Raw genomic sequence first — 23,553 nt, 5'->3', positions numbered from 1 at the left:
GACAAATCCAATGAATATTTTTACAGATTTCCTTTTCAAATGGTTTTTTTTGGGAGGGACATGGGGAGACAAGGACACACTCTGTTTCCCAGGCTGGAGTGCGGTGGCTATTTATAGGTGCAGTTGCAGCACAGTGTAGTCTTGAACTCCTGGCTTCAAGTGATTATCCTGCCTCAGCCTCCTGAGACTGAGACTAGGCGGGTACCACCACATTCGGCTTTAATTAAATGCTTATTTTTTAAAATGTCCTCATTTTATGTGGTTGTGGTTTATATAATATGGAAATATGTGTAGCTTGTTTTAATTAATATATATTAATTATATAATTATGTATTAATAAAACACATTTTTTCTACCCCTCAACTATCTAAAACATACTTCTAAGAATTTTCTCATTTAGGGCTTATTAGATATAATTTATCCTTAAATTATGTTTTTACTCAATTTAATTCAGGTATGTATTGCTAAATAATCTTTATTCTTATGCTGACCCATTTTATACTATAGTCTTACAAGGATGGAATGAAAATAATAAACGATGGACATACTATTTTACATCATGGATATGAAACATTAACAAATTTTGTCCTTTTTAAAAGATACAGTGTTTTGGTGTCAAAAGTACTCAAACCTTGGGTGAAACAAAGTTAAACAATTTATATGCACATATAGTTATATTTTCTTGGACATCACATATTTAACAGTTAATTTTTAACAGTTAAGATGCCTTAACTGGGGGGAAAATGTGACCATTTTTTCTGTAACTTTATTTTCTTCCAGTTGAAGAAGTAGTTGTGACTTTGCAGCTTGGAGGTGACAGAGAGCCAACAGAGACAGTAGGAGACTTATCAATTTGTCTTGATGGGCTACAGTTAGAATCTGAAGTTGTTACCAATGGTGAAACTACATGTTCAGAAAGTAAGTGACCACTTTTTAAGGTCTTTAATGATCCTTCTTAAATAAAATAGCCATTGTAGTATGCTGTATGTAATTATTTTGATTTCTTTTTTCAGATTAATAAAATGTTTTTTTCTGGCTGGTGTGGTGGCTCACGCCTCTAATCCCAGCACTTTGGGAGGCTGAGGCAGGAAGATTGCTTGAGCTTGGAGGTTGAGGCTGCTCTGAGCTGTAATCACGTCACTGCAGTCCAGCCTAGGTGACAGAGTGAGACCTTGTTTCTTTAAAAAAAAAAAAAAAAAGAAATGATTTTTTTTCTTTTTAAAAAACAGACACTGATCACTTTAAACATTTTCTTTTTAGTTTAATCTACCCATTGCTGTTGAAATGGTGGTGGTAATAGGCACAGGTAGACTTCAAAGTAGGAAAGTGTTTCTTTGTCCTCTCAAACTTGATCACATTAGAGAGAATGAGATATATTCGTATTTCTATGAATAAAAGCATGTATATTTTTACATAAGTTGAAAAATTAGCCAAATAGAAGTTGAATCACATTTGGCTCTGTGAGTAATGAGTTGATTAATATAGTATTTATTCTATAGGCCCACTATGGCAGTTCATATGGGTTAGATGCCACACTGCCGACTGTGCCAATGGCAGACAAAATTTATTGTCTGTAGCAGTGTGTGGTTGAGTTTAAATATGAATTTAAAACTTTTTTTTTTTTTTGGTACAGAGTCTTGCTCTGTCACCCAGGCTGGAGTACAAGTGGCATGATCTCACTGCAAGCTCCGCCTCCTGAGTTCACGCCATTCTCCCGCCTCAGCCTCCCCAGCAGCTGGGACTACAGATGCCCGCCACCACGCCCGGCTAATTTTTTTGTATTTTTAGTAGAGACAGGGTTTCACCGTGTTAGCCAGGATGGTCTCGATCTCCTGACCTCGTGATCCACCTGCCTCGGCCTCCCAAAGTGCTGGGATTACAGGTGTGAGCCAAGGCGCCTGGCCTTTTTTTTTTTTTTTTTTTTTTTTAAAGACAAGAGTTTTGCTCTTGTTGTCCAGGGTGGAGTGCAATCTCGGCCCACCGCAACCTCCACCTCCTGGATTCAAGTGATTTTCCTGTCTCAGTCTCCCGAGTAGCTGGGATTACAGGCATGTGCCACCACGCCCAGCTAATTTTTTTTTTTTTTAAAGTAGAAATGGGGTTTTTCCATGTTGATCAGGCTAGTCTCGAACTCTTGACCTCAGGTGATCCGCCCACCTCAGCCTTCCAAAGTGCTGGGATTACAGGCGTGAGCCACTGCATCCGACCTCTAAATCCTTCTTAACACTGGACCACACAGCCATTACAAGCTGAAATCTATTTACCATTCCCCTTCTGCTTCTGTAGGCTACACTTGCAGGGATACCTTTTGACAATACTAATTCATTATACGTGCGTTAGTAAATCTTACAATCTCTGATTTAGTGGTGTGTGTTAAAGAAAAATAAACTGTGTGGCACCTTAGTGGCTACACAGCTAGCATATTTTTTTTTTTTTTTTGAGACGGAGTCTCGCTGTGTCACCCAGGCTGGAGTGCAGTGGCGCGATCTCGGCTCACTGCAAGCTCCGCCTCCCGGGTTTACGCCATTCTCCTGCCTCAGCCTCCGAGTAGCTCGGACTACAGGCGCCCGCCACCACGCCCGGCTAGTTTTTTGTATTTTTTTTTTTAGTAGAGACGGGGTTTCACCATGTTAGCCAGGATGGTCTCGATCTCCTGACCTCGTGATCCACCCGCCTCGGCCTCCCAAAGTGCTGGGATTACAGGGTTGAGCCACCGCGCCCGGCCACAGCTAGCATATTTAATAAAACTTTTTCCTGCTGTTTTTCCCATCAGCTATTTCCATCACTTCCTAATGTGCTAAGTGTATTTTCACTTGAAACATAGATTTTAGAGGCCTGAAGACAATGAAAGAGCAGATTAATGGATTTCTTGATGAGTTTGACAAAGATCTTTTGGTTTACTTAGAAACTGCATTATGAAACATTTTGCAGCTGTCAGATGCTATTCTTTTTCTACTTTGTTGAAAGACTTCCTACTTCCTTTTTGACTCATGACTTTTAAAAATAACAGGACAGGCTGGGCGCAGTGGCTCACCCCTTGATCCTAGCGTTTTGGGAGGCTGAGGCAGGAGGGTTGCTTGAGCCCAGGAGTTCAAGACCAGCCTAGGCAACGTAACAAAACTCCGTCTCTGCAAAAAATTCAAAAATTTGCCATGTGTGTGGCATGTGCCTGTAGTCCAGGTACTTGGGAGGCTGAGGTGGGAGGATCACTTGAGCCCAGGACTCAGAGGTTGCAGTGAGCCAAGATCACGCCACTGCACTCCAGCCTGGGTGACAGAGTGAGACCCTCTCTCAAAAAAAAAAAAAAATAAAGTAGCAGGACCTAATATATCTTCCAGATTAGTTCTTTGGGGCTAGTGAGGACGGAAAGAAATTTCTGAAATGGTTATACTGATTTGGAGTTAACACTGATTATTGTTCACAAGAACTCTCTAATAGTCACATTTTTCTATACATAAATTGGAAGTCTGGAAGATAAAATACAAGTTATATTGTTAAACTGCCTTAAACCTCAGTATTTATAGTGTCCTAAGCTTCGCCCCCCAGAAGTTGAAACTAATGTAAAATATTTAATAATTGCTGGGCGCGGTGGCTCTCGCCTGTAATCCCAGCACTTTGGGAGGCCAAGACGGGCGGATCACGAGTGCAGGAGATCGAGACCATCCCGGCTAACATGGTGAAACCCCGTCTCTACTAAAAATATTAAAAAATTAGCCGGGCGTGGTGGCGGGCACCTGTAGTCCCAGCTACTTGAGAGGCTGAGGCAGGAGAATGACGTGAACCCAGGGGGCGGAGCTTGCAGTGAGCTGAGATCAAGCCACTGCACTCCAGCCTGGGCGACAGCGAGACTCCGACTCAAAAAAAAAAAAAAAAAGAAGTAGAATATTAACAATATCATTGCATCCACCTGTATTTTTCTTCCTATATCATTCCTTTTCTTTCCTTTAGAGATAATCACTATTCTGAACTTTGAATTTATCATTTCTGTGATCTTTAAAAGTTTTATCCTATGTGTGATATATAAGCAGTACTTGTATGTTTCTCTTGACCTCTATGAAAATATCAGTGTTTGCCTTTTTATTTATTTTTTTGAGTCGGAGTCTTCCCACTGTCACCCCGGCTCGAGTGTAGTGGCGCGATCTAGGCTCACTGCAACCTCCGCCTTCCGGGTTCAGGCGATTCTCCTGCCTCAGCCTCCGGAGTAGCTGGGATTGCAGGCATTTGCCACCACACCCAGCTAATTTTTAGTGTTGCCTTTTTCTTTTTTTGAGACGGAGTCTCACTCTGTCGCCGAGGCTGGAGTGCAATGGCATGATCTCGGCTCACTGTAAGCTCCGCCTTTCCGGTTCGTGCTATTGTCCTGCCTCAGCCTCCTGAGTAGCTGGGACTACGGGCCTTTTAAGATTTAGTCATATAATTGTGTCTGTAGGTCATTCACTTTTACTACTGCATAGTAATCTGTTGAGTGAATGTACCGGGTTTTAACATTTTTATATCAAAGGACATTTGCTTAGCCTTTTTTTTTTTTTTCCATTATGAACAGCGATACATTGAACATTTTTGCGTATGTTTATTAATAAACAGATTTAACGTTTATGTTGGGTGTATGCTTGAGAGTAGAATTGCTGGGGTATTTTTATTTTCAGCTCTACAGTATTTATTGCTTCTTCAAATATGCTATTTGTTAGGATTTTTAAAACTGAGATGAAATTTACATAACATACAATTAACCATTATATAGAGTGTACACCTTAGTGGTGTTTAGTGTGTTGATAATGATATACATCCACCATCTGTCTCTAGTTTCAGATCTTTCTTGTTACCTGAAAAAAAAAACATTTCTTTCTTCTCCCAAGCCGTGATAACTACTAATCTGCTCTCTGTCTCTATGGATTTGCCTATTCAGGATATATCACATAAAAGGAATCATGTGACTTTTTTGTCTGGATTCTTTACTTAGCATAATGACTTTGAGGTTCATCCAATTTGTAGAGTGTGTCAGTACTTCCTTCTTATGTCTGTATAATAATTCTACTGTGTATATATGTGCCACAACTTGTTTGTCCATTCATTCATTGATACACATTTGGCTTACTTCCGTTTGGCTGTTACGAATTATAAATAATGCTGCTATAAGCATTTGTGTAGAAATATGTTTTCATTTCTTTTGGATGTATACCTTAGGAGTAGAATTGCTGATGCTTGTTTTTGATAGTTTCTCATTTCTTCCTTGTAACTTTTTTTGATACATCGGATTTTTTTTTTAAACGTTCTCCATTTGGTAATTCCAGTGTCTGAAATCCTTGGGTATGTAAATGGTTTTTTGTCTCTTCCTCATTGAGGTTTGTTTTCATTTGCATTTGTTCTTCGATTGCAAGTTTATATTTGATCTTAATCTGTTGGAATCTTAAGGGCCTAAATTGGGGATTCTTTGCCCCAGAGAAAATTTCTTTTGCTTCTACTAGTTGCTAGGGTGTACCACTGAACTGGGAACACTTCACCTCCTTTTCTACATATGTATTTCTAAAATGGATCAGACCCTTACCAGCCTAATGTGGCAGGCTCTGGTTCAGCACCCCAGGTTTGCTGCTGACCCAAGGCTTTCTAATCCATTTGAGGATTGAAAATGGCCCTCTGGGTAACCTAGTTTTTCACATTTGCTCACTGCAGACTTGTGTCCATTCACTTTGTTTTTTTTCTTTTTGAGACTGGATCTCGCTGTGTTGTCCAGATTAGAGTTCAGTGGCTATTCAGAGGAGCGGTTATAGCACACTGCACCTTTGAACTCCGGGCCTCGAGGAGTCCTCCTGCCTCAGCTTTTTGTGTAGCTGGGACTTCAGGTGCTCACCACCACACCTGGCTTCAGTTCACTTTTTTGTTTTTGAGATTGCTAGACATCCAAGAAATAGGAACGATGTGTTAAACTGCTTTACCTAGGAGCTAGTTATTTTGTGGTGGGAGGGCAGGCCATTTTGACGAGCTTAATGAGTAGAAGATACCTTTGTAGATCTTCCAAAGTTTCTTGTGGGTAAAACGTGCGTTTAGCAATCTGAAAAATTTTCTTGAGGAAATTTGGATTGGGAATACCTTTAAAAGGCAATACATTTGTAAAATGCAGTGGTTAAGAACAACCATTGTTCTCTTCTTGGATGTTCATTGTATAGGTGTTAGATTTTTTTTGTTGTTAACTATTCTCTGGTTGTAAGCAGAGGATAAGATCTAAATAATTTATGCCATTTCATAGTTATGGCTTCACTTTATATTGGAGTGAAATAAAAGAATGAATATTCCAGGCATAGTGGCTCACACCTGTAATCCCAGCACTTTGGGAGGCCAAGGCAGGAGGATCACTTGAGTCCAGGAGTCTGAGACTAGCATGGACAACATGGTGAGACTCCATGTATTCAAAAAAATTTTTAAAAAATGTAGCTGATTTTGTGGTGGCATGCATCCATGTATCCTCCCACTTGGGGAGGCTGAGGTAGGAGGATTGCTTGAGCCTGAGAGGTTGAGGCTGCAATGAGCTATGACTATGCCACTGTACTCCAGCCTGGACAATGCAACAAGACCCTTTGTCAAAAAATATATATATATATAGAAGAAAAATGACCCTTGTTTAGACTTTCCTAATGAGATGTAAATTTTGAGAAATAATAGTTATTATGACTGCTTATATGTGCTAGCACTGTGCTAGATGTTTACATGTTTAATTCTTACAAATACTCTATGAGGTAGGTGTCATCCCCATTTTATACATGCAGGAAAAGGTATAGGAAGTCAAGTATACTTTTGTAAGGTCACAAAGTACGTAATAAAGCTAGGATACAAACCTAGGCAGTGTGCCCTCAGAATTCATGTGATTAAAATACTGTTCTTTGTCACTGTAGTGAGAAAGTTTAGAAGTAGCAAATCATGGTTGACTTAAATGGAGTATTCCTAATGGTTTTCTTAATTTTGAGAAAAGTGAAATACTAATAGACACATTTTAGTAACTTATGCTGGATAGTTTGTTGTGGTTTTCTGATTTCATTTGTGTCCCATTCATAAGCCGTTTTAGGGGACTGTATTCCATATTAAAACATTCTTAAACTGAAATTTACCCTTTATAGCCAAAATGTATTTCATTGTACCATTTTTTTTTTTACCACTTTATTTTTTTTTTTTTTTTAATTTTTTTTTTTTTTTTTTTTGAGACGGAGTCTCGCTCTGCCACCCAGGCTGGAGTGCAGTGGCCGGATCTCAGCTCACTGCAAGCTCCGCCTCCCGGGTTCACGCCATTCTCCTGCCTCAGCCTCCTGAGTAGCTGGGACTACAGGCGCCCGCCACCGCGCCCGGCTAGTTTTTTTTTGTATTTTTTAGTAGAGACGGGGTTTCACCGTGTTAGCCAGGGTGGTCTCGATCTCCTGACCTCGTGATCCGCCCGTCTCGGCCTCCCAAAGTGCTGGGATTACAGGCTTGAGCCACCGCGCCCGGCCTTTTTTTACCACTTTAACATCTTTATTGAGTTCTATTTTATACAACATAAAATTTACCCATTTCAAGTGTATAGCTTAATGAATTTTAGTAACTTAAGTGAGGGATTCAACTATCACTGTAATTTAGGTTTAGAACATTTTTATCCCCTCAGTAAAATCCCTCTTGCCTGTTTACAGGAGCTTCCCTTCTCACTGTCAGCCACAGGTAACCACCACTAATCTATGTTTTTTTTTTTTTTGAGATGGAGTCTTGCTCTGTCGCCCAGGCTGGAGTGCAGTGGCACGATCTCTGCTCACTGCAACCTCCGCCTCCCGGGTTCAAGTGATTCTCCTGCCTTAGCCTCCCGAGTAGTTGGGACTACAGGCGCCCACCACCATACTCAGCTAATTTTTGTATTTTTAGTAGAGACGAAGTTTTGCCATGTTGGCCAGGCTGGTCTCAAAGTCCTGACCTCAGGCAATCTGCCTACCTCGGCTTCCCAAAGTGCTGGGATTATAGGTGTGAGCCACCATGCCCAGCCTTTATTTTTTATCTCTAAAAATTTGTGTTTTTCTGAACATTTGTATAAATGGAATCATAAAATATGTGTTTTTTTGTGTCTGGCTTCTTTCACTTAGTGTAATGTTTTTGAGGTTCATCCATGACACAGCGTGTTTCATTAGTATGTTCTCTTTTGTTACCAAATAGTATTAATTCCATTCTATAGACGACATTTTATTTACATACTGTTTTAAAGATATATATTTCTAGAGTGGATGAGACATTTACCAACTTTGCTAAGTATGGTATAGTATAGTGGTGACTCATTTTTTTTTTAAATTAATTAATCCACCAGTTATGCTTTGTTGTAATATGGTAATGATTTCACTGTTTTAAACTATGATTCTATCCAGGGACTATTGTTCCTTTACTAAATGAACCTAGATGGTTGAACTTGAGTTCTTGTTTCTACGTTTGATAATTTTTCTTTCTCTTTCCCTGTTTACCATTTGTTTTTGCTTCTTTAAATGTACCTACCTTTAGCAGCCTCCCTGCAACACTTTTTTGAGATGGGAGTTTTGCTCTTGTTGCCCAGGCTGGAGTGCAATGGCGTGTTCTCGGCTCACTGAACTTCTGCCCCCCGGGTTCAAGCGATTCTCCTGTCTCAGCCTCCCAAGTAGATGGGATTGCAGGTGCCTGCCACCATTCCTGAGTAATTTTTGTATTTTTAGTAGAGATGGGATTTTACCATGTAGGCCAGGCTGGTCTTGAACTCCTGACCTGAGGCGATCCACCCACCTTGGCCTTCCAAAATGCTGGGATTACAGGTGTGAGCTACTGCACCTGGCCTCTCCAACACTGTTACAGTAAAAAGATCTTGACTGAATCCTAAGAATATTTTCCATCAATAAAGCAAGAAGAAAATATGAACATTGGGGCGTTAATTTTTGGCCACTTGGATTCCCATTTGTGGCTTTCCTAATTTTTAAGCTGTTTTCCAGGCCCCTGCATAAGAGAGACGTTATAGGTTTTTCTATTTCTGGAATCAATTTTATTCTGCTGGCGATCAGCACTTTTTTATGAGGTATTTGGGATACAAAGATGGTTAAAACACTAGGCTCAAATTAGAGTTAGACATATCTTAAAAAAAGGCAGGAATAGTAGTGCATGAGTGATATACCTTTAGTAATTAACATCCCTTATCCATTAATTATTAAGCATTTGCACAAAATTTTGGTAGACTTTTTTTGCAGTCATGACATTTTTCCTTTTAAAGTCATGTTGGAATTTAAGTTACAGTATGTTCTTTATTACAAAGATTTACTAAAAGGCTTTGCTTACATGGCATGTTTAGAAAAAAAGCATGAAAACTACTCTCCTGAAACTCATTTTCTGTTTAAACTTTGATGTTAAAGGTGCTTCTCAGAATGACGATGGCTCCAGATCCAAGGATGAAACAAGGTAAGCATTCACTGATTGCTTACCGCAGAATGCAGAGAGAGAGATTTCCTAAATACTCATTTTAGTATAAACTTCAGGTTCATGATACAAGAATAAATGAGTGTCAGAAAGAATTCAGAACTGAAGAAGGGAAATATTTGTGAAAGATTGAAGGCTCTTAGCTTATTGGATTACAGCTATCTGGAGTGGGCTATGGATAACCAAATTGTTGATACTTCTTTTACTTGTAGAAAATATACTGGCACCTTTTCAGAGGCAGGACATTCTAAACCCCAGAGCCATCATTGGGCTGTTAAGTTTCTTTTTCAGAAAAGCTGAGATAGGAGCTTTACACGTATGTGAAGGTCACTACTAGCTGTGGTATCATCTGGGCCTTCATTAGAAGGGGTAGAGCTTTGTACCAGTTGTTTGCTGTTAGCCTAGGTTTAGCACTTGCATGTATCTATCTGTCTTCAAGTTTGGACCTCAATGTGGGGAAAAGAAAGAGCGATCAGATTGTACTGTGTCTATGTAGAAAAGGAAGACATAAGAAACTCCATTTTGATCTGTACTAAGAAAAATTGTTCTGCTTTGAGATGGTGTTAATCTGTAACTGTAGCCCCAGCCTGGTGCTCACAGAAACATGTGCTGTATTGAATCAAAGTTTAATGGATTTAGGGCTGTGTAGGATATGCCTTGTTAACAATATGTTTGCCGGCAGTATGCCTGGTAAAAGTCATCGCCATTCTCCATTCTCGATTAACCAGGGACACAATGCTCTGTGGAAAGCCGCAGGGACCTCTGCCCAAGAAAGCCTGGGTATTGTCCAAGGTTTCCCTCCACTGAGACAGCCTGAGATATGGCCTCGTGGGAAAGGAAAGACCTTACATCCCCCAGCCCGACACCCGTGAAGGGTCTGTGCTGAGGAGGAGTAGGGAAAGAGGGAGACCTCTTTGCAGTTGAGATAAGAGGAAGGTTTTTGTCTCCTGCTCTTCCCTGGGAATGGAATGTCTCGGTGTAAAGCCGACCATTTGTTCTGTTCTGATAGGAGAAAACCGCCCTGTGGCTGGAGGTGAGATATGCTGGCAGCAATACTGCTCTGTTACTCTTTGCTACAGTTAGATGTTTGTGTAAAGTGAAACATAAATCTAGCCTACAAGCATATCCAGACACGGTACCTTTCCTTGAACTTATTCATGATACAGATTCCTTTGCTTACATTTTTCCCTGCTGACTTTCTCCCACCATCACCCTGTTGCCCTGCCACACTCCCCTCGCCAAGATAGTAAAAATAGTGATCAATAAATACTGAGGGAAATCAGAGACCAGCGCTGGTCTCTTGGGCCCACTGTTCTTTCTCTGTACTCTGTGTCTGTGTCTTACTTCTTTTCTCAGTCTCTCGTCTCCACCTGATGAGAAATACCCACAGGTATGGAGGGGCAGGCCCCCTTCATCTAAAAGGTGTTGAAAGCCTTGGGCTATGTGAATTAACTTAGACTGCTTATTGGTTATCCTGGAAACTGGTAACAGCATATAAAATTAGGAAAGGAGATGATTCTGCTTTTAAAGCAGTCAGTGGCATGTCTTAACCACAGAGTGCAGTGATTATAAAATTCCATTTGATTCTTTGTTTTTCTCAAATTGCATAGCAGTGAGTAGGAAGAAGATGATGAACCACGGGAGGAGGAGTCAGAAGGGGAGAAGAATGAGAAAAGTAATGTCATAGACTGTAAGGGAAAATTATCCACAAAGGTGAGATATTACAGTGTCAGATGTTGCAGAGGAGGATAGGTGAAGCAAGTAGAACAAAATACTGATGGTTGTTGAAGCTGTCTTGGTAGGTACATGGGAGTTTATTATATTAGTCTATCTGCATTTGTCATCTATGGGTTTTGTTTTTGTTTTTTTTGGTTTTTTTTTAAACAGAGATTCGCTCTTTCACCTAGGCTGGAGTGCAGTGGCGTGATCTCAGCTCACTGCAACCTCCATCTCCCGGGTTCAAGTGATTCTCTTATGTCAGCCTCCTGAGTAGCTGGGACTACAGGACACACCACCATGCCCGGCTGTTTGTATTTTTAGTAGAGATGGGGTTTCGCCATGTTGGCCAGGCTGGTCTTGAACTCCTGATCTCAAGTGATCTGCCTGCCTCAGCCTCCCAAAGTGCTGGGATTACAGGCATAAGCCACTGTGCCTGGCCAATATATGGAAGTTTTGTTTTGTTTTTTTTTTTTTTTTGAGATGGCGTCTCACTCTGTCACCCAGGCTGGAGTGCAGTGGTGCGATTTTGGCTCACTACAACCTCTGCCTCCAGGGTTCAAGCGATTCTCCTGCCTCAGCCTCCCGAGTAGCTGGGATTACAGATGCCCGCCACCACACCCAGTTAATTTTTTGTACTGTTAGTAGAGACGGGTTTTCACCATGTTGGCCAGGATGGTCTCAATCTTCTGACCTTGTGATCTGCCCTCCTCGGCCTCCCAAAGTGCTGGGATTACAGGCATGAGCCACCGTGCCCGGCCAATATATGAAAGTTTTCATAATAAAAAGTTAAAGACAACTTATCAAGATCTTTAGGAAAATCAGTTTGTAAAGCTGTTGTGTCTTACCTAATAGATATCTACCTTCACATTTCTATGACGAAGAATCATCTAAACTAGTCTCACAAGAGGTAGAATTTTAAGGAGCAGTAACTTCTTGCCTAGAAAAGAACAGATACTTTTATTCTTCACTGTGATTAAACTCAGTGGGGTCGGGCGTGGTAGCTCACACCTGTAATCCCAGCACTTTGGGAGGCTAAGACAGGAGGATCACTTGAGCCTAGGAGTTTGAGACCAGTCTGGGCAATTGAGTGAGACCTCATCTCTACAGAAAACAAAACAACAACAAAAAAATTAAAATAAAAAACAATAATTAGGCCTGGTGGCGCGTGCCTGTAGTCCCAGCTGTTGGAGTGGGGAGGGCACCCAAAGTGGGAGGATCACTTGAGCTGGGGAGTTCAGTGAGCTGAGATCATGCCAGTGTACTCAGCACGATGACAGTTAGACCCTGTCTCAAAAAAAAAAAAGCAATAGGACAGGTTTAAAAAATTACATATTTATCTGTAGACTGAAGTCTCCTATTATGTCTCTTATGTCTTTTTTTAGTATGATTATTTTTAGTAGAAGATTTCTTGAATTCCTGAAAGTTCCCCCATAAAATGTTTTAGTATTTCAGTTTGCATTGGTCATTAACCTCTTCTTTTACACAATAAACCTGCATCTTTGCATTAATAAGTGGATATGTGATCGAATTTTATATGTTGATTAAAAGGTTCTGTTATGCCAATGTGTTGTTGCTTGCTTGTTTTCTGCAAGTCTCTTTCTTAAAATATTTTCATCAAACCACTTGTACTCTGGACATCTTTAAATATCTTATAAAGGCATTGCTGGATCCCCTACTTAATGCTATTTCATCAGTGCTTTTTATCTTCCTACGTGAATCATTGTCATAAATAATTTGGGGAACAATGTCTTCTAGGTTTCTGAGACTGCCTGACAATCTTTGAGTACGTCTTTTGTGTTAAGCATAAGTTCCTGTGCATCAGCTTTTATTCCAGAGCACACACACCTTTGAGATGATAGGTTTGAAAAGCATTTTGTAAACTGTCAAATGCTGTTTAAATGTTACTACACAATTATGAGTAGTAGTCATAGCTGTGACTGCCTTTTCTCCTTTGCTTTTGTTTGCAGATTTCATGACTATAAAACTAAAAGGCAGGGCAGTATATATTTAGTGGACAAGGGCTTCACATCCTTCCCTCCATCCCCATAGTTATCATTTAGGAAGTTTACTAATAGCCTTAGGTTATTTTAGCTTTTGCTCTTAATTCAAGCACTGTCTGTATCATGAATGTATTTGTTGATCTGTTTTCCCCACAGCATGTCAGGATGTTTTATGTTTCTCAGTGTTTCTTCTGTTCATTTATGTTTCTCAGTGTTCATTTATGTTTCTCAGTGTTTCTTCTGTTCATTTATTTATTTATTTATTTTTATGAAGTACCAAGATGATTGGTGCCTGATTTTCAAGATTTTGTCATTAGATGTGCGTTTTTTAAAATTTATTATTATATTTTAAAGACAGGCTCTCGCTCTGTTGCCCAGGCTGGTCTCAAACTTTTCGCCTGAAGCAGTTGCCCTATCTCGGCCTCCCAAAGTGTTGGGATTACAGACATGAGCCATCACGCCCAGCACATGTGCCTTCTTGATTGTTCCTCTTTGATTTGAATATTTCTTATGACCTTGTTGTACTATAATAGCATTTTGGTTGTCTGAGATTCTCTATCCTGTCCATAACTTATGAACTTATGTGTAGGTCAGATGTATATGTATATTGAAATTAGCAGATGTTTGTAAGATTGTGGAATAGGGGAACAAAGATATAATGGCACATAATTAGCAGCTAATTGCTTTTTTTTTTCTTTTTTGTTTGAGCCTATATCTCGCTCTGTTGCCCAGGCTGGAGTGCAGTGGCGTGATCTCAGCTCACTGCAACCTCCAGCTCCCGGATTCAAGTGATTCTGCTTCAGCCTTTTGAGTAGCTGGGATTATAGGCATGCACCACCACACCCAGCTAACTTTTTGTATTTTTAGTAGAGATGAAGTTTCACCATGTTGGCCAGGTTGGTCTCAAACTCCTGACCTCAAGTGATCTGCCCACTGTGACCTCCCAAAGTGCTGGGATTATAGCCGTGAGCCACCGCACCCCAGCCAGCTAATTGCTTTTCAAAGCCAATGGTGATGCTGGTTCCGCTGACAATTCTGTATACTGTATGGATTGCCGCATTGATTTTCACAATCTATTTTTAGTTTTAGCCTCACACTTTACTAAAAGAACTTAAACTTATTAAAATAAATAAAATAAACCGCCAGTACTATTTTAGTATGACCCTGCTTCTCAAACTTTAGAGCACATTAGAATCACCTGGTTAATTAGGTTTGGGGTGGGGCTCAAGATTTGCATTTCTAACACATTTCCATGTGATGCTGATGCTGCTAGACCAGAGTCTGCATTTTGAGAACACTATGGTTAGACACACACGTTTTTGCAAATTATAACTCTTATGGGAAATAACAACAGATAATGGAAACAGACTTCTTATATAATGGAAAATTATATAAGGACTTCCCCAAAGTCCAAGCATGCAGAATTCGCTAGAACTGTCACTCTGTCTTAATCTCATACCCTTTTATTAGAAAGATACTTTGAATCTTTTTTCTTTTTTGAACTGCTGTTGTTTTTATGTTTATTATTAGAAAATAATACATGATTATTTCAAAAGATGTAAATTAAATAGTGTGTAAAGTAAAATGTATAAAGCCTTAATGGAAGAAATAATCTTTGACCTAAGACCTTAAAACAGAGTTATAAATTGTATATGCATGTCTTAGAGGAATTGGAGGGAAGAAGGAATTCTAAGGAGAAAGAAGAAAAACAGGTGGCGAAAAACACAGGTTGTTTTGTAGAAAATCTTTAATCACAATATTTGGCTAAAGATACAGTAATTTCAAGGGAAAAATGGCATTTGGTGATTTGAGAGTAGAATCAGTCCATTTATATTTATTTGCCCTTATATGATAGACACTATGCTCAACATGTCTCTTCTTTCAGTTAGTCCTTAAACGTTTATAAATTAGGTACTATTGTCTCATTTTTGTAGGTGATGAGAAAACAGGCTTAGAAAGGGAAAAGAACTTGCTTGAGTTAATAGAGTTAAGTGGCACAGTTGAACCTGGAACTGCCTTACCTTCAGAGCCTGAGCTCATAACTATCATGCTTTATTGCCACCCGAAGTTGGGATACAACTATGTGCTTAGCCATGTTATTTTTATTGTTAGATAGGTTGGGACCAGATGGAGGTTTGCAAGTAAAGATTTATAGAATTTTTTTTTTTTTAATGGAAAGGAATGCCTTTTAAAATAATTTGATTTTTTTGTTGTTTTGTTTTGTTTTTAAGACTGAGTTTTGCTCTGTCACCCAGATGGGGAGTGCAGTGGCGTGACCTCGGCTCACTGCAACCTCTGCTTCCTGGGTTCAAGTGATTCGCCTGCCTCAACCTCCAGAGTAGCTGGGATTACATGCGTGTACCACTAGGCCCGGCTAATTTTTTGTATTTTTAGTAGAGATGGGGTTTTACCATGTTGGACAGGCTGGTATCGAACTCCTGACCTCAGATGATCCACCCTTCTTGGCCTCCCAAAGTACTGGGATTACAGCATGAGTCACCACGCCCAGCCTAAAATATTTGAACAGGAGACTGTGTGATCAGAACTCTGTAGGAAACAGTATTTTGACAGTGGTATATAGTTTGGATTATATGGTGAGTGAAGTTTGAAAGCCCTATATGGAAATTTGTTACAATAATCTATTGAGAGGTAATGAAGGCTAGAACTGAGGCAGTGATGGTGGAAGAGTAGAGGGAGAATGTGAAAGTGGGATCAACAGGTCTTAGATACTGAGTGTCAAGAAGCACAGGGAGATAAAAAGTAAAATTGCCTTGGAAAGACAGCAGTATCATCCGTAGAACCAAAACCTAAAAGGGAGGGGAGACCACAGGAAGGGAATGTTTAGAGGAATGGGAGGAACCTGGCAGGGCACAATGGCTGACACCTATAATCCCAGTGCTTTTTGGGAGGCCCAAGAGTGATGATTGCCTCAGCCCAGGAGTTTGAGACCAGCCTGAGGGACACAGCAAGACCCCATCTCTACATAAAATAAAAAATTAGCCAGGTAAGGTAGCATGCTCCTGTAGTCCCAGCTACTTGGGAGGCTAAGGCAGGAGGATCCCTTGAGCCCAGGAGTTCAGAGTTGCAGTGAACTGTGATTGTGCCATTGCACTCCAGCCTGAGTGACAGAGCAACACTGTCTTTTAAAAAAAGGAAGATAGGGTGGGCCTTGGGATGGGAGAGTTATTCTAGGACTACAGGCGCCCGCCACCTCGCCCGGCTAGTTTTTTTTTTGTATTTTTTAGTAGAGACGGGGTTTCACCGTGTTAGTCAGGATGGTCTCGATCTCCTGACCTCGTGATCCGCCCGCCTCGGCCTCCCAAAGTGCTGGGATTACAGGCTTGAGCCACCGCGCCCGGCCGGGAGAGTTATTCTAGATCTCTCGCATTTAGTTGATAATTTGATACTGGAGGATGGGAGTGAGATAAAGAGTAGAGATTGATTTGGGAATCGTTCTCTGAGATAACCTTAGAAATCATGGAGTTTGAGATCCTAGGGAAAAATCTGTGGAGAAAGAAAAGGAGAACAAGAACACAACCATAGAGACCTATATTTAGTGGATGGTAGGAAGAGGACAAACCAAAAAAGGGATGATGAGAAGTGGGAGTACAAGATTACAAAAGCACTGTCACAGAAATTAAGAGAAAAATGTTTTTTAAAAGATGGTACATTTGGCCGGTGGCGGTGGCTCACTTCTGTAATCTCAGCACTTCGGGAGGCCGAAGTGGGCGATTCATTTGAGTCTGGAGTTCAAGACCAGCCTGGCCAACATGGCAAAACCCCATCTCTACTAAAAATACAAGAAAAGGTAGCTGGGTGTGGTGGCATGCACCTGTAATTCCAGCTACTCAGGAGGCTGAGGCAGGAGAATTGCTGGAACCCGGGAGGTGGAGAGTGCAGTGAGCCGAGATCGTGCCACTGCACTCCAGCCTGGGTGACAGAGTGAGATTCTGTGTCCAAAAAAAAAAAAAAAGATGGGACATTTAACAGTATCAAACGCTGCAAAAGAGAATTAAGTCTTAGATTAATAAGCTGGGGAAAACTGGCTGTTTGGAAAAAGAAAAATCAGGTTAGTGCCTTAGCTTATCCCAAGATGAGAGTAGATTCGATGTTGACTTTTAAATTGATTTTAAAAAATTAAACTAAAACCTCTAGAAGAAAATATGAAGAGCTCATTGCTGAATAAATTTTGCTATATAGAAATATAAAACTCTTACAATTTAAAAATGTAGTATCAAAAGAAAGGAAATATTTAACCAATATGAGATGCTCAGTATTCTCAGATTGTAAAGATGTCTTAAAAATAGGCAGAATTATTCCCTTATGATAGATAAATGTACAAAAAACATATATATATATAGTTCATGAAAGAAACTCAAATGACCTGTAATTATATGAAATATTATTCATCTTCAATTTAAAAAAGCATTAACATTTTTGCTTACCAAATTGGCAAAGATTTTAAAACTTTGTGGTGAAGTGGGTATTTTTTTTTTTTTGCGATACATAGTTTGAAAATGTCCAGCAAATGGGAGAACAGATCAATTATTACCTTTAAAACTATTTTTTAGGGCCAGGCACAGTGGCTTATGCCTATAATCCCAGTACCTTTGGGAGGCCAAGGCAGGTGGATTGCTTGAATCCAGGAGTTCGAGACCAGCCTGGGTGACATGGCGAAACCCTGTCTCTACTAAAAATACAAAAATTAGTCCAGAATGGTAGCCTGCGTCTGTAGTCCCAACTACGCAAAAGGCTGAGGCAGGAGAATCTCTGGAACCTGAGAGGTGGAGGTGCAGTGAGCTGAGATCACGCCACTGCATTCCTGGCTAGGTGACAGAGCGAAAATCTGTCTCAGAAACCCAAAAGAAACACTATTAAAAAGAAACAATTTAGGCTGGGCGCAGTGGCTCATGCCTGTAATCCCAGCACTTTAGCAGGCCGAGGCAGGTGGATCACCTGAGGTCAGGAGTTTGAGACCAGCCTGGCCAACATGGTAAAACCCCATCTCTACTAAAAATACAAAAATTAGCCGGGCGTGGTGGCAGGCACCTGTATTTCCAGCTACTGGGGAGGCTGAGGCAGGAGAATCACTTGAACCCAGGAGGTGGAGGTTGCAGTGAGCTGAGATGGTGCCATTGCACTCCAGCCTGGGGGACAAGAGCGAGACTTTGTCTCAAGAACAAAACAAACAAAAAAACAAACAAGCAACCAGTATTTTTCAGCTTTCAAAATATTTGCATGTTTTGACTTGGCTGTTCTATTTTGTAATCTGTCTAAAAAAGAAATCCAGGCAGGGCATGGTGGCTTACGCCTGTAATCACAGCACTTTGGGAGGCCGAGGTGGGTGGATCACTTGAGCCCAGGAGTTCGAGACTACCATGGTCACCATGGATAAACCCTGTCTCTACAAAAAATACAAAAATTAGCCAGGTGTGGTGGGGTGTGCCTGTAGAATAGGAGGATCACTTGAGCCTGGGGAGGTCGGAACTGCAGTGAGCAGTGATTGTGCCTGTGCACTCCAGCCTGGGCAACAGAGTGAAACAATGTTTCAAAAAAAAAAAAAAAAACCCCAAAAAGACTAATGAAAGAAAATGATTAAATTGTGGCGTGTCTATATATAATTTTCTACAGTCATTCAAAATGATTTTCAATAATTTGGGGGAAATGCCCAATATGTACTGAGTAACTAATCAAATAAAAACCCACCCAGAACATGAAACTGTTATACAGTATGTGATTGCAGTCATATCCAATGCAAAGGACTGACAAGAGATAGTCCTATATCTTGGTGGTAATTATCTCCAGGATATAGGATGGCAGATAATTTTTATTTTATAATTAGAGGTTACGTTTGTTCTTTGAAAGTCTGTTTTAAAAATTAAAATGGGGGCTAGGCACAGTGGCTCATGCCTATGATCATGGCACTTTGGGAGGCTGAGGTGGGCAGATAGCTTGAACCCTGGAGTTTGAAACTAGCCTGGGCAACATGGCAAGACCCTGTCTCTACAAAAACATACAAAAATTAGCTGGGCATGGTGGTACATGCCTGTATTCCCAGCTACCCAGGAGGCTGAGGCGGGAGGATCACATGAGCCTGGGAGGCTGAGGCTGCAGTAAACCATGACTGTGCCACGGCACTCTAGCCTGGGTGACAGAGCAAAACCCCAAAGGAAAAAAAAATTAAAATGCACTGACTATATTAACGGCTTTTTTTTTTTTTTAAAAATGGAGTCTCCATTTCAAAATGGCTGCATTTCCAGCCCAGGCTGGAGTGCAATGGTGCCATCTTGGCTCCCTGCAACCTCTGCCTCCCAGGTTCAAGTGATTCTCCTGCCTCAGCCTCCCGAGTAGCTGGGATTACAGGCACACACCACCACGCCCAGCTAATTTTTGTATTTTTTTTTTTTAAGTAGAGACGGGGTTTCATCATCATGTTGATCAGGCTGATCTCAAACTCCTGACCTTGTGATCCTCCTGCCTCAGTCTCCCAAAGTACTGGGATTACAGACATGAGCCACCGCACCCTTCCAGGCGTGAGCCACCGTGCCTGGCCAACTGCATTTAAAAAAAGAGTATAGTGAAGGAAAGGGGAATGGGAAACAGCTTGAGGAATAGATAGGATTGAGGAAACATTTTAGGTTTGGGTGATTGATTATATTTGTGGAGTAAGACAAAAGGTCTGTAAGAAAGGAATGTAATTAAGATGCAAGAAAGCATTAAAAGATGTTGGGCAGTCCTAGAGGATATAGTCTGCCATCCAGGACATAATAGGCAAATCATCCTTGAAGAAAGGGAGAGAGACTTTTTCAGACATGGGAAACAGATGAAGATAGTTAGTGGCACAGAGAAATTTTAAGGTATGGGAGAAAGTTGAGGGATAGCAGATAATCATTATTTTAAGGAAGAGGAAGAGTCAGGGATAGCTACAGATTGGTATTAGCAATTTGAGGAGATGGAAAAGGTTTGCAGGGGGCACTGGGGATGGGTCCAGGAGTGGATTAGAGATGTAGAAACTGATTGATTTCTAAGCAGTATAGATAACCCAAATGAAGTTGTTGAATAATGTCAACTGTAGCCAATGTTGGCTTGGTCTCTTTGACATAATCCAGTTTTAGGAATTTGAATACTCTATAATACAAATATATAGACTGAAGCACAATTTTAATTTTTTTCTATCTTTTGCCTAGGTCTGTATGATTGTATAGGACTTAGAGCTTTTTGTCCTACCAAATTATTAATTTCTTTATTCACATTAATTTTAATACCAGCACACTAATCTCATTGAACCCATGGTTTTACTACTAGGTTGGGTTGTCAAAATCATCCATCATTTATAATTCCCGAGCTCCCAGGAGTCTTGAGCTGTGATTTGTTTGTTTGTTTGTTTGTTTTTGAGACAGAGTCTTGCTCTGTTGCCCAGGCTGGAGTGCCATGGTGCAATCTCCGCTCACCACAACCTCTGCCTCTTGGGTTCAAGCGATCCTCCCAGCTCAGCCTTCTGAGTAGCTGGGACTACAGGCGCATGCCTAGCTAATTTTTGTATTTTTAGCAGAGATGGGGTTTTGCCATATAGGCCAGGCTGGTCTCAAACTCCTGATCTCAAGTGATCTGTCCACCTTGGCCTCCTAAAGTGCTGGAATTACAGGCGTGAGCCACTGTGCCCTGGCAATTTCTTCTTTTTAATAAGAGGGGAGAAAAGAGTTTTTGTCTTAAATAATTGGAAGTGAAAATCTCTGACCTTATCTTTGCTGGGCCCAGTGGAAAATTTATCAGGATCATTTGTAGAGCAGCCTGCTCTTTAATATGCTAGTTTACTTAGTTTGTTTACTCCACTAAAATACACCTGACTTCTCAACTGGAACGTTCTTCAGCATTACTTGTTGGTCCGAGAAAATAGTAGTGGACAAAGTAGAAAAGGGATTAGTTGTGGTGAAAGAATTTCTGGGAGGGGAAGCAGTTGGGCAAGGGTGAAGGAATTGAAACTACTAGGGAAAGTAGCCTATGATTGAAGTTCAAGTGAGGTGTGAAGTGAGCTGATGAACTGTAAAGATTGTGATGAGACTGAATAAAAGATATTGCAGGAGGCAGGTAGAATGAATAGGAAGTTGTAGTTAGAGGGATTTTAGAGTTCAGGATCTAGAAAGAGGAACAATTCTCAGTATCAAGGAAATTTAAGGAGTTGTATGGGTTATCAGATAATTCCATTGAAAAACTGAGATCAAAATGTTAGAAGGGTACATAGCATTGATGTTAAAATTCCCAAAATGTTAATCCCCAGCAACAAATCATAGCATTTTTGGAATCCAGTTTCTACTGTACCTTTATCATAGTAGATTTATCTCATGCACTGAATGTTCTCCCCCTCCCTCACATACCCCTAAAACTTGTCTAGCACTGAATATGCAATTTAGTATGAATTTTCTAGCTGAAAGATTTTTAGGAATCTTGTAGTCAAGATAATACATTTTAGGATTCATTCTTTGGTCACATAACTCATCAGTAGCAGAGTCAGAGCTAGAAACCTTAATTTCCCAATTTTCGGTCTATTCTACTAGTTGTTACCTGTTATTTAAAAAGCAGCAGGAACTCTTCTTTCAAACTAATTAGGAACCTCTTAAAATAGCATGGAGAGACAATATGCAGTCTTAAATGGTTTTGGAAACCTCAGTTAGAAGGGAAGCAGTGTCAAAGCTGACTCTTCCTGCATTCATACTATGTTCTGCAGGTAGTCAACACTAATCAGGTGCTGACTGCCAATTACTGAGTTGTCCCTCTATTAAAAATAAGCATTTGGGGAACCCCCAAAGTAGTGCTTGTCATAACTTACTCTCCACATATATAATCTGGGGATCTTGTTAAAATGCTAGCTCTGATGTAGTAGGTCTAGAATAGTTTTGAAGTTTGGGCATTTCTGACAAGCTCCTGTATAGTGCTGTCCTTTTGTTTTAAAGACCACACTTTGAATAGAAAGGCCCTAAAGGATTTCTGTGGTACATAGTTTGAAAATGTCTTTTAAAATATGAGGACAGGTACGCAGCAGCTCATGCCTATAATCGTAGCACTTTGGGAGGCCAAGGAGGGAGGATTGCTTGAGGTTAGGAGTTCAAGACCAGCCTGGGCAACATGGCAAAACCCTGTCTCTACAAAATAATTAGCTGGGCATGGTGGTGGGTGCCTGTAGTCCTACCTAGTTGGGAGGCTGAGGCATAAGAACTAGAACCTGGGAGGTGAAGGTTGCAGTGAGCTGAGATCACACCACTGCACTCCAGCCTGGGCGATGGAATGAGACTCTGTCTAAAAAAAAAGAAAGAAAAACAAAACTATGCGAGGAGAGAGATGTTAATTAGCTTGACTGCAGTAATGTTTTTCACTATGTATATCAAAACACACAGTTTTTATTAAAAATAAATCATTGCAATACACGTTTTACGAAAAATGATACTGCGTCTCTGTTTCTTTGTTTTGTTTGAGACAGGCTCTCACTCTGTCTCCAGGTTGGAGTGCAGTGGCGCAAGCTCAGCTCACTGCAGCCTCCACTTCCCAGACTCAAACAATCGTCCCACCTCAGCCTCCTCAGTAGCTTCGACTACAGGCGTGCCCCACCATGCCCAGCTACTTTTTAAATTTTTTTGTACAGACAGGGTCTTGTCATGTTGCCCAGGCTGATCTCTCACTCCTGCGCTTAAGTGATCCTTTCACCTCAGCCTCCCAAAGTGTTGCAATTAAAAGCGTGAGCCACAGCACCCAGCCTCTGTTAGTTGAATCTATTAGATTTTATTTTGTTCAGGCTTATTCTGAAATTCCTAGGAGTATGGGTTAGTACCGTGTAGTGGTTTGGAGGTAGTACATACCAGAGCCTTGGCGGAGACATGTGCAGACTGGCTACTTATGTCCTTGTTTCTAATCTATGACTAGAGCCCCTCTGGAAGGAAAAGGAATCAACTATATTTAGCTAACAGTAGCAGTAGCTTTCAGTCTGACATTTCCTGTTAGTGTTCTTCCCTCCTTTCTATCCCTCCAGTTGATGTCATTGCTTTGAATAAATGACAGCTCCTTTTTGGCCGGGCGCGGTGGCTCAAGCCTGTAATCCTAGCACTTTGGGAGGCCGAGACAGGCGGATCACGAGGTCAGAAGATCGAGACCATCCTGGCTAACACGGTGAAACCCCGTCTCTACTAAAAAATACAAAAAACTAGCCGGGCAAGGTGGCGGGCGCCTGTAGTCCCAGCTACTCGGGAGGCTGAGGCAGGAGAATGGCGTAAACCCGGGAGGCGGAGCTTGCAGTGAGCTGAGATCCGGCCACTGCACTCCAGCCCGGGCGACAGAGCCAGACTCCGTCTCAAAAAAAAAAAAAAAAAAAAAAAAAAAAAAAAAAAAAAAAAAAAAAAAAAAAAAAGGG

General features: G+C 40.8%; 1 protein-coding gene across 3 annotated transcripts in view; it reads left to right on the top strand.

The window, feature by feature from the left end:
• The window catches only part of ITCH (itchy E3 ubiquitin protein ligase), a 139,229-nt gene that overhangs the window by 48,943 nt on the left and 66,733 nt on the right, over positions 1-23,553 (top strand). For 2 of the 3 annotated variants that reach the window (XM_025399430.1, XM_025399428.1), the window contains 2 exons: positions 781-918; positions 9,372-9,417. In XM_025399430.1, the coding sequence (XP_025255215.1) occupies positions 781-918; positions 9,372-9,417 (184 nt within the window). Of the gene's footprint in view, positions 1-780; positions 919-7,717; positions 7,840-9,371; positions 9,418-23,553 lie in introns of all 3 variants that reach the window. The other variant, XM_025399431.1, reaches the window with a different exon arrangement.

This window comes from Theropithecus gelada, chromosome 10 (assembly GCF_003255815.1).
Source record: "Theropithecus gelada isolate Dixy chromosome 10, Tgel_1.0, whole genome shotgun sequence".
Classification (NCBI taxonomy): domain Eukaryota; kingdom Metazoa; phylum Chordata; class Mammalia; order Primates; family Cercopithecidae; genus Theropithecus; species Theropithecus gelada.
This window is presented reverse-complemented; position numbering and strand designations above follow the sequence as displayed.